Source organism: Drosophila suzukii, chromosome 3 (genome assembly GCF_043229965.1).
Source record: "Drosophila suzukii chromosome 3, CBGP_Dsuzu_IsoJpt1.0, whole genome shotgun sequence".
NCBI classification, from domain to species: domain Eukaryota; kingdom Metazoa; phylum Arthropoda; class Insecta; order Diptera; family Drosophilidae; genus Drosophila; species Drosophila suzukii.
Window position 1 is genome coordinate 5383821 of NC_092082.1, and position 11760 is coordinate 5395580.

Below are 11760 nucleotides of genomic sequence, written 5' to 3' on the forward strand. Positions count from 1 at the left end.
ATTAGAATTTGAACCCCAACGGTGCGATATATGTACGCAGCAAATTTAAATGGATGCTCATGGAGGATGGAAAGTCAGTTGCGCTTGGGCGCTCGAGCGGTAACAATCTGCGGTCTATTTTCAACTTCGATCTGGAACAAGTGCGAATAATTAAAGGATAAATCAAAGAGTGTCATTAAAAAGGTGAATATCCCACGGTGCAGATGCACTCGAAGGAACAGATTTCAATCTGCAGAGGAGTATCTTAAAAAGTTACGCCACCATTCGCCCAGGAATGTGTCGAATAGTATATATTCTATTACTTGTTAACCCCGCGGGTCAATGAGAACTATGTGGCCAAAGAAACAAACTTGCATGCGGACGCAAAGTGTTGCTTAATTGAATTAACCTTTTGTCTGGTCTGGTTCGAGTTTGTGCCCGCTTTGAGTGAGGAAATCTTGACCACGGATCGATGGCCTATTGAATAATAAAGCCCACTTAATTATCATTTCGTCAGTGTCGTCTATCCATCAAAATGGAGCGGGATGAGGTGTCCACCACGACCAGCGAGGGCAAATCCCTGGAGGAGGCGCCCACGGCGGAGGGTCTGGAGCCCACGGAGCCCATTGCCTTCCTGAAACTCTTTCGATTCTCCACGTACGGCGAGATCGCCTGGCTGTTCTTCGGGTTCATAATGTGCTGCATCAAGGCCCTGACCCTGCCCGCCGTGGTCATCATCTACAGCGAGTTTACATCCATGCTGGTAGACCGTGCCATGCAGTTCGGCACCAGCTCAAAGGTCCATGCCTTGCCTCTTTTTGGAGGTGGTAAAACTCTGTAAGTGCTCGCTCACAATAGTAAATATGGGGGTTTCGTAATGGATATCTCATACCAAGTTTCGAATCTGAGATCATAAAAATATATTTATTATCTAAAATTGATAATATTAAATGTATATTTCATAAAAAATATATCAACATATATGTGATATATACAAGGATGTGGTTAGGGAAATATTAAATATTAAAATTAAGAAGATATAACACATCCTGACCTTTATAATGATTATTCCAGTACGAATGCATCAAGGGTGGAAAACAGCGAAGCCTTATATGACGATTCTATATCATATGGCATTCTCTTGACCATTGCTTCGGTAGTAATGTTCATCTCAGGGATTTTCTCTGTGGATGTCTTTAATATGGTAGCCCTACGTCAAGTAACAAGGATGCGGATTAAGCTCTTCACATCCGTGATGCGTCAGGACATCGGTTGGCACGATCTGGCGAACAAGCAAAACTTCACCCAGAGCATGGTTGAGTAAGTTTTAGAAGAAAGTTTATATTTTTGGAGAAGTTACTAGCTTCACCTTTTTATATATTTCACAGCGATATCGAAAAGATTCGCGATGGCATATCTGAGAAAGTGGGACACTTTGTGTACTTGATTGTGGGCTTTATCATAACCGTTGCCATATCATTTGGCTATGGCTGGAAGCTCACCTTAGCTGTGAGTTCATATATACCTCTGGTGATCCTGCTTAATTACTATGTCGCCAAGGTGAGAAAAACACAAGAAATACTTTACAGAACTTAAACACTGTTAAGAATCCTTTGTGTTTATAAAGAATGTTCATGAAATTATATAAGTATTCTAATTTTTCCCATACCTTATTTCAGTTCCAAGGCCAGTTAACGGCTCGAGAACAGGAATCCTATGCAGGAGCTGGTAATTTGGCAGAGGAAATTCTGAGTTCCATTCGGACTGTGGTTTCTTTCGGTGGAGAAAAGTCGGAGGTACAGCGCTACGAGAACTTTTTAGTCCCAGCTCGAAAGGCCAGTCAGTGGAAAGGAGCCTTCTCAGGGGTCAGTGATGCTGTTTTAAAGGCCATGTTGTACCTATCCTGCGCTGGAGCATTTTGGTATGGCGTCAATCTTATTATCGACGATCGATATGAGGAAGACAAGGAGTATACACCGGCTATTCTGATGATTGTAAGATTTATAAATGTAATGTCTTACATGATAGTCATGGAACACCTTTTAATATCCCTAGGCTTTCTTTGGCATCATTGTGGGTGCGGATAACATAGCCAGAACGGCGCCATTCCTTGAGTCCTTTGCCACCGCCCGCGGTTGTGCCACCAACCTCTTTAAGGTCATTGACCTAACCTCCAAGATCGATCCGCTTTCCACAGATGGCAAGCTCTTGAACTACGGTCTTCGTGGTGACGTGGAGTTTCAGGACGTCTTCTTCCGATATCCTTCACGTCCGGAGGTTATAGTTCACAGGGGATTAAACATCAAGATCAGAGCGGGTCAAACTGTGGCCTTGGTTGGTTCCTCGGGCTGTGGAAAGTCCACTTGCGTCCAGCTGCTCCAGAGGTTCTACGATCCTGTTTTCGGTTCAGTGCTCCTGGACGACCTGGACATTAGGAAGTACAACATCCAATGGCTAAGATCAAATATTGCCGTTGTGGGCCAGGAACCAGTTCTATTTTTGGGCACAATAGGTGGGTTCTTAAAAGGAGTTTATCTATCATTATCAGCCTTATAAGGTCATTTGGTTTACAGCACAAAACATAAGCTATGGTAAACCAGGAGCTACACAAAAAGAGATCGAGGCAGCTGCCACTCAGGCGGGGGCTCACGAGTTCATTACCAATCTTCCAGAGGTAAGAAAAAATCTATAGCCCCAAAATCTGAATTACAATATCTACTTTTTTCAGAGCTATCGCAGCATGATTGGTGAGAGGGGCTCACAGCTCTCCGGAGGTCAGAAACAACGCATAGCCATCGCCCGAGCTTTGATTCAGAACCCCAAGATCTTGCTGCTGGATGAGGCCACTTCTGCACTGGATTACCAATCGGAGAAACAGGTTCAACAAGCCCTGGACTTGGCCAGTAAAGGTCGTACAACCATTGTGGTTTCCCATCGACTATCAGCTATTCGGGGTGCAGATAAGATTGTCTTTATCCATGATGGGAAAGTTTTGGAGGAGGGCTCCCACGATGATCTAATGGCTCTTGAGGGTGCCTATTACAACATGGTTCATGCTGGCGACATCAACATGCCCGATGAGGTGGAAAAGGAGGAGAGTATTGAGGAAACCAAAAGTAAATACTTTTAGTATTAATAACTACTGGGAGTAAAACTTTAAACCATTTTTAGGAAAAAGCCTGGCTCTGTTTGAGAAGTCCTTTGAGACCAGTCCCCTGAACTTTGAGAAAGGTCAGAAGAACAGCGTCCAGTTTGACGAACCCATTATAAAGGCACTCGTAAAGGACACCAATGCCAAGATAGTCGAGGCTCCCCCCGAGAAACCAAACTTCTTCCGCACGTTCTCGAGGATCCTTAAGCTTGCCAGACCCGAGTGGTGTTACCTAATATTGGGAACCATAAGCGCCATAGCCGTGGGCTGTTTGTATCCAGCTTTCTCCATCATTTTTGGTGAATTCTATGCAGCCCTGGCTGAACAGGATCCGAATGAGGCCCTAAGTCGTACGGCTGTGCTTTCCTGGGCTTGTTTGGGCCTGGCTTTTTTGACTGGACTGGTCTGCTTCCTGCAAACCTATTTGTTTAACTACGCAGGCATTTGGCTGACAACCAGAATGCGAGCCATGACTTTCAATGCGATGGTGAGCCAGGAAGTTGGATTTTTCGACGATGAGAATAATTCAGTGGGAGCTCTATCCGCTCGCTTGTCCGGCGAGGCAGTTGGTGTCCAGGGAGCCATTGGTTATCCCTTGAGCGGGATGATCCAGGCCCTGTCCAACTTTATATCGAGTGTCAGCGTTGCCATGTACTACAACTGGAAATTGGCCCTCTTGTGTTTGGCCAATTGTCCCATCATTGTGGGTTCTGTCATCCTGGAAGCCAAGTGGGTTGTAATTTTATAGGTCCTAATACTTTTGGTAACCCCTTAAACATTTCACAGGATGATGTCTAATGCTATAGTGAGGGAAAAGCAGGTGATTGAGGAAGCTTGTCGCATTGCCACCGAATCCATATCTAACATACGCACTGTTGCCGGTTTGAGGAGGGAGGCGGATGTTATCCGGGAGTACACGGAGGAGATCCAAAGAGTGGAGGTGTTGATCCGTCAAAAGCTAAGATGGCGAGGAGTCCTTAACTCCACCATGCAGGCATCGGCATTCTTTGCTTATGCCGTGGCCCTCTGCTACGGCGGTGTTTTGGTGTCCGAAGGTCAGCTGCCCTTCCAGGATATTATCAAGTAAGGGAGTCATAAATTTCGATTTTTTTTAATTAACATTTTTAATCTGTTATTTAAGGGTATCGGAAACCTTGCTGTACGGCTCCATGATGCTGGCCCAATCCCTGGCCTTTACCCCTGCCTTCTCCGCTGCTCTGATCGCGGGTCACCGCCTCTTCCAGATCCTGGATCGCAAACCCAAGATTCAGTCACCCATGGGTACTATCAAGAATACTCTCGCCAAGCAGTTAAATCTTTTCGAGGGTGTACGCTATCGGGGTGTTGAATTCAGATACCCAACACGACCTGATGCAAAGATTCTCAATGGCTTGGATCTTGAAGTGCTCAAGGGTCAAACGGTGGCCCTGGTGGGTCATTCCGGGTGTGGAAAGTCCACTTGTGTGCAGCTGCTACAGCGCTACTACGATCCCGATGAGGGGTCTATAGTAAGTAACTTATGAGATATTTACTAAAGTTTAAATTCTTATAAACATTTTATCTTTAACCAGCACATAGATCACGATGACATCCAAAATGATCTGACCCTTGAGGGGGTAAGGACCAGATTGGGTATAGTCTCCCAAGAACCCACTCTTTTTGAACGGTCGATAGCGGAGAATATAGCCTATGGGGACAATCGTCGATCTGTTTCCATGGCGGAGATTATTGCTGCAGCCAAGAGTGCCAATGCTCATAGTTTTATCATTTCCCTGCCCAATGGTTACGATACGCGAATGGGAGCCAGAGGCACTCAATTGTCTGGTGGTCAGAAGCAACGTATTGCCATTGCCAGGGCACTGGTGAGGAACCCCAAGATCCTACTCCTCGACGAGGCCACCTCAGCCCTAGATTTGCAAAGCGAACAACTGGTCCAACAGGCCTTGGATTCCGCCTGCTCCGGGCGAACCTGTATCGTCATAGCCCATCGTCTGTCAACCGTCCAGAATGCGGATGTGATCTGTGTGATCCAAAATGGTCAGGTGGTGGAGCAGGGTAACCACATGCAGCTGATTTCCCAGGGCGGAATCTATGCCAAGCTACACAAGACCCAAAAGGATCATTGAATATTATCCAAACATTTTTGTAATTCTCACCAAAAGCCCAAATACACTTATCACCAAAAACTAAATAAACTTGTAAACAACTTTTTATCCATAATCATGATTGTCACTTTTTGGGAAGATACCTTATCAATAAGGGATGCGCTATTAACAAAGCTGTACGTTGGGTAACTTTATTTGCGGTATTTATAATTATTAGAGGTATAAGTTGTAAGATCCACCACAAAACTTATCTGGCTGATAAGAGAGCAATCTTGGTGGCGTGTCTATAACGCCACCCACCCACACGACCGCTGCTAATATTCATGGTCAATGACATGCAATCTTGATTTTGCGTATCAGTGAAATGATAACAGATCTCAATTAAACAGGGAAGATCATAAGTTTAACCGTCCGGAATGCAAATTACGTCAAATTTGCGTATTTGGCTGACCCATTTCCGCGATGGAGCGGTGCACACCTTGCTGGAGAAAAGATGGTCAATGATTTTCCACCAGTCATCGTGAGCCTTGAGTAAAATCAATTCAATTGATATTAATAAAAGACCATAAAGGGGTTCTCGACGATAGAGTCCCACCATTGCCTGTCTATTTGAACTTTAATAGAAACCGAATTTGTAGAAAACTGACGCCATAGCCGCCAGACCCGCCAGTTGCTTTCTGTAGTTTCAACGGAACAGACGCGGAATATTTTGCTCCGGATGGCAATAGCATCGAAATAAAAAGACCAGTGGCGTACGATTTTGTGGAACCGCGGAATGCAAAACAATTAAAGATAAACACGATCCCAGGCAGATCAGCCTCATCGGCAGTGCATCTGGCATAGCACTACAATCTCCATTGGAGAGGGAGTTAATTACCCAGAGCCAAGAACCCATTCGAGACCATCTTTATACATATATACCCATCGTCGAAGCGAACTGCGGGCGTTTCGATTTTTGGTTTCACCCTGCGCGCGCTTTCTTAACTATTAATTGACCCCGCCGGTCAATGAGTTTGGTGTATAGGCGATAGTTCGCAGTGATGACGATGACGGAGACCCGCGAAGATGTTCCTGCTGCAGATGCGGATGAGACTGCGCCGGAGGCCCAGAAGAAGGGCAAGTCCAAGGAGAAGGCCCCGCCGATGATCAACTACACTCAGCTCTTCCGATATATCGGTGGATGGGATTATGTCCTGCTCCTGTCCGCTTTTGTGGCGGCTCTACTCCAATCCCTGGTCTATCCCATTGCCATTGTGGTCTACAGCGAACTGGTGGCCATGTTCATCGATAGAACTCTGGGCCAGGGAACCAGTTCGGTCACCATCGGATTGTCCCTCTTTGGAGGCGGAAAGATACTGTGAGTCTAAGGTTCTGATATATGTAATTAATTGTTTGTCCTTCAAAGCATTATTGCAAATATTTCTCAACTAAAAGTTGAAGGCTAATTTATTCCAATTACTTTTCCGCAAGTCAAATGTTCTGAACTTGCATTTTTTAAATCTATTGCATACATTTATTTAAAAAAATGTATGTTAAGCTCATGACTGTTTCCCTTCATGAGTGTATTTCATTAGAAAACCTATTTTTAGACCATAAAAGAACGTATTGCAGAGGCCTCTTGGGAGAGTATGAATCAATTATTCGCTCTCTTTCAAAGCGAACGGACGTCTTTTTGGTTTTACGGTCCGCAAATTTCTTTATTGTTTCGAGAAAGCCAGCGTATTTTAAATAAAAGAAAACTTTTGAAGTAAAGAGGGCTAAAACAATGCCAAGTTTTCAAGGACGTCGCTGTAAGCAAAGTACACAGAAAAGTAAAGCTGAATTTAGATTTAAAATTGTTACACTAAACCACCCATTTCTATTACTTACCTCTTTTTCAGCACAAATGCCTCTTACGAGGAGAATATGCAGGAGCTGCGAAAGGATAGTGTATCCTTCGGCATACTCATGACCCTGAATACCTTACTGATGCTTTTCTCTGGAGTGTACTATGTGGATGCATTTAACAGATTGGCTCTAAAGCTCACAGTCCGCATGCGTAGGGAATTCTTCAAGGCCACTTTGAGGCAGGAAATCGGCTGGCATGACATGGCCAAGGATCAAAACTTTGCAGTGCGAATTACTGAGTAAGTAATTTGAAAACTATATGAAGACATTTATTAAGCCTACCTACTTCTAGCAACATGGAGAAAATACGCAGTGGCATAGCAGAGAATCTGGGTCATTATGTGGAAATTATGTGTGAAGTGATAATAAGTGTGGTTCTATCTTTTATTTATGGATGGAAACTGGCTCTGGCAATAGTGTTTTATATTCCCCTAACATTAGTGGTCAACTCGGTTGTGGCCCATGTAAGTAGACCCAATTAGATTTTAATTTCCGTTTTAATACCGCATCTCATTTGTTTAGAACCCGTTTGCCAGAAACGAAGGCAATTTCTAGCAAACGTAAAGTGAACTTGACCATTTGCTTGTTTTATCCGAAAATAGTTTTCCGAAAATAGAATAAGTACCTACCTGCCTCAGTGAAAACATATATTTTTACGAATCGTTTAGCATGAATAGTTTTGGGAGAACGAATACTTCAAACATCGAATGTATTCTGTAGGAGAAAGAAATAATCTTTTATAAGAGGGCTTTTCAAATAGAAAATTTGTAATTTGTACTATCTAAGTAAGATTACTCTTCTTAAAGGAATCTTAAAGAAATCATAAGTAAATTCAATATATTTTCCACCAATAATAAATAACATATCACCATTAATTTTTCAGTACCAAGGAAAACTCACGGGCCAGGAGCAGAGTTCCTATGTGCGGGCCAGCTCTGTAGTTGAGGAAGTAATCGGTGCCATCCGGACTGTGGTGGCATTTGGAGGTGAACGAACAGAGTCCGTGCGCTATGATACCCTCCTGAAACCCGCTCTCAGGGCTGGAAAATGGAAGGGAGTCTTCTCCGGACTGAGCGACACGGTGATGAAGGCCATGTTGTTTATCACAGGAGCGGGATCTTTTTGGTACGGAGCAAATTTGATCCTATTCTACCGTGATCCAAGTATTCCCATCAACGAACGGGAGTACACGCCAGCGGTTGTGATGATTGTGATATCGGGTATTATCGTGAGTGCCAATCAAATATCCCGCACATCTCCATTCCTCGAAACCTTTGCCATGGCTCGAGGATCGGCATCGGCCATATTGGAGGTCATCGATCGCACTTCCCTGATTGATCCACTCTCCAAAGCTGGGAAAATTCTCAACTACGGCCTGAAGGGATCTGTTGAGTTCCGCGATGTGTTCTTTCGTTATCCCGCCCGCGAAGATGTTATTGTCCTGCGGGGACTTAATGTAATCGTGGAAGAAGGACAAACAGTTGCCTTGGTGGGTCCTTCGGGTTGTGGAAAGTCCACCTGCATACAGCTCTTGCAGCGCTTTTATGATCCAGTTTTTGGACAAGTTCTATTGGATGGTGAGGATGTGCGGAAGTATAACCTCAACTGGCTGCGTTCGAATATTGCCGTGGTGGGTCAGGAACCGGTGCTCTTTCAGGGAACCATTGGGGAAAATATCCGTCATGGAAAGCCAGAAGCCACACAAAAAGAGGTAGAAGATTCCGCTAAAGCTGCCAATGCTCATGACTTTATTGTAGCCTTGCATAAGGTAAGATTTCAAGACGTGAATATGAAGAATATACTATAAAATTCCCTTCACTTTCAGGGTTATGATACAGATATCAGCGAGAAGGGAGTACAACTTTCTGGAGGTCAGCGTCAGCGGATTGCCATCGCCAGAGCTCTGATCCAGCAGCCCAAAATTCTGCTTTTGGATGAGGCCACCTCAGCCTTGGATTACCATTCCGAAAAGCTAGTACAGGCCGCTCTGGACAAGGCCTGCAAGGGTAGAACCACCCTGGTGGTGTCCCATCGCCTTTCGGCCATCAGACACGCTCATCGGATTGTTTATATTGAAAATGGCAAGGCCGTAGAGCAGGGCACCCACGAGGAGCTTATGAAACTGGAGGGATTCTACCACAAAATGGTCACCGTGCATTCCTATGATGATTCCGCAGAGGAGCTACTGAACGAACTGGAAGAAGAGGCCGAGAACAAGGAGAGAAAAATGTCCTATGAAGTTGAACAGTTCCAACTGGGCACTCGTAACTCTATTGTGTCGCTGGGGAAGAATGTGGAGTTCCAGATGAAGAACCTAAATGGTCTAGCCAACCCAACTTTGAATCAGGAGCTAGAGGAACAGGGTAGTCCATCTGGAAATTATCTGCGTACCTTCTTTAGAATTTTGGGTTGGGCAAGGCCCGAATGGAGTTTCCTCATCATTGGCGCCATTTGTGCTGGTCTATTTGGAGTCACCATGCCGGTGTTTTCCGTTATCCTAGCGGAATTATATGGTTCGTTGGCCAAACCCACGGACGAGGAGGTTCTTGAACAGAGTGCCTCAATGGCCATCATCTCCCTGGTGATTGGAGTTGCAGCTGGCGTGGTGTGTTTCGTCCAGACATTTTTCTTTAATCTAGCCGGAGTCTGGCTAACCATGCGAATGCGGTGGGTCCGTAAAAATTCATCTGTTCTTCAGATTCTCATTGAGTAATCCTTTATTTTATAGATCAAAGACATTCAGTAGTATCATGCACCAGGAGATGGGATGGTTTGATCGCAAGGAGAACAGTATTGGTGCACTTTCTGCCCGACTGGCTGGAGATGCGGCTAGTGTTCAGGGAGCAATCGGTTTTCCCTTGAGCAACATCATCCAGGCGTTTACCAACTTTATATGCAGTATTTCCATTGCCTTTCCATACTCCTGGGAACTGGCCTTAATCTGCCTGAGCACCTCGCCCTTTATGATAGCCTCCATTGTGTTCGAGGCGAGATTTGGGGAGAAGTCCGCTTTGAAGGAGAAGGCGGTCCTTGAGGAGACCAGCCGGATAGCCACGGAAACCATAACTCAAATTCGAACAGTTGCAGGACTTCGACGGGAGGAGGAGCTCATTAAGATATACGACAAGGAGGTGGAGAGATATAGGGTGCAGATCCTGAGTCGTCTGAAATGGCGTGGACTGGTCAATTCCATGGGTAAATCCCTCATGTTCTTTGGCTATGCAGTGACTTTAACTTACGGTGGGCATATGTGTGCCGATGGCAATATTAAATTTGAGACTATTATGAAGTGGGTAAATACAAAAGTATATTCTTTATCAAGCACTAACATTTGATATCTTTTTAAGAATATCCAACACAATGCTGTATGGCTTGTTTATACTGGCCCAATCTCTTGCATTTACTCCTGCCTTTAATGCCGCTCTCCTCTCCGCGAATCGCATGTACGAGATCATTGATCGCAAGCCAACGATCCAATCTCCCGAATCCTACGAAATCCAGCACAATGGCAATGGATCCGCTTACAAGACAAATGTGGTTCAACAGGGAGTTAGCTATCGGGGTCTCAACTTTTCCTATCCTTCAAGACCCCACATCAAAGTGCTGCAAAACTTCAATCTGGATATAAACCAGGGTCAGACGGTGGCCTTGGTGGGTGCCTCGGGATCAGGAAAGTCCACCTGCGTCCAGCTACTGATGCGGTACTACGATCCCGATGAGGGGAAGATTGTAAGTCAAATCAAGTTATCTAATAAATCAGAAAGTATATTAACTTTAGGGTACTACATAAGAAATACGAAAGAGTTCTATAATATGAAATCTTTTAACTATTCCAGCTTATAGATCAGGAGAGCATCCACCACGATATGGAGCTGAAGACTCTGCGCCGTCGGCTGGGAATTGTGTCCCAGGAACCTTCACTCTTTGAGAAGTCCATTGCCGAAAATATTGGTTATGGGGACACCACGCGGCAAGTGCCCATGCAGCAAATTATTGAGGCTGCCAAAATGGCCAATGCCCATGAGTTTATTATGTCCCTGCCAGCCCAATATGATACTGTATTGGGCTCCAAGGGAACCCAACTATCCGGTGGACAAAAGCAAAGGATTGCTATAGCGAGGGCAATGGTGAGGAATCCCAAGATCCTGCTGCTAGATGAAGCAACCTCTGCACTGGATTTCCAAAGTGAAAGGGTGAGTTTAGTTATACTTTTTGATATGAATTGCTAAAGGCTAATATTATTTTTAATTATTTCCCTCTCTTAGGTGGTTCAGCAAGCTTTAGACTCGGCATGTTCAGGCCGCACCTGCATTGTAATAGCTCATCGCCTGTCCACCATCCAAAATGCCAATGTGATTTGTGTGATTCAAGCCGGAAAAATAATGGAGCAGGGAACTCATGCTCAACTTCTGGCCAGGAATGGCATCTATTCCAAGTTGTATCGCAGTCAGACGAAAGCCTCTTAAAAAAACTTGAAAAAGACTTTGATGGAGAGTTACAAATGGCTAAGCACGGAAGTATGCAATAAATATTTCTTAGTTTTTAGTTGAGGCACAAACCAAACTGCTTTCGCCCATAAGCAATGAAACGTTAGGAATAGTTAATAAATAAATTAATATAAAGATATATAAATACCTC

General features: G+C 44.5%; 2 protein-coding genes across 2 annotated transcripts; both read left to right on the top strand.

The window, feature by feature from the left end:
- The first annotated feature begins 33 nt into the window (after positions 1-33).
- On the top strand, positions 34-5350 carry Mdr65 (Multi drug resistance 65). Its single transcript, XM_036816450.3, has 12 exons — positions 34-183; positions 497-816; positions 1054-1299; positions 1368-1539; positions 1659-1973; positions 2035-2491; positions 2553-2653; positions 2708-3095; positions 3151-3859; positions 3917-4213; positions 4272-4638; positions 4702-5350. The coding sequence occupies exons 2-12, from the start codon at positions 515-517 to the stop codon at positions 5254-5256; spliced, it is 3909 nt and encodes a 1302-aa protein (XP_036672345.3). The 5' UTR covers positions 34-183; positions 497-514; the 3' UTR covers positions 5257-5350.
- Positions 5351-5899: 549 nt separating this feature from the next.
- LOC136116901 (multidrug resistance protein homolog 65) lies at positions 5900-11667 on the top strand. Its single transcript, XM_065864552.2, has 9 exons — positions 5900-6592; positions 7116-7361; positions 7415-7586; positions 8006-8890; positions 8948-9789; positions 9851-10411; positions 10470-10851; positions 10959-11315; positions 11388-11667. The coding sequence occupies exons 1-9, from the start codon at positions 6276-6278 to the stop codon at positions 11586-11588; spliced, it is 3963 nt and encodes a 1320-aa protein (XP_065720624.2). The 5' UTR covers positions 5900-6275; the 3' UTR covers positions 11589-11667.
- Positions 11668-11760: the final 93 nt, after the last annotated feature.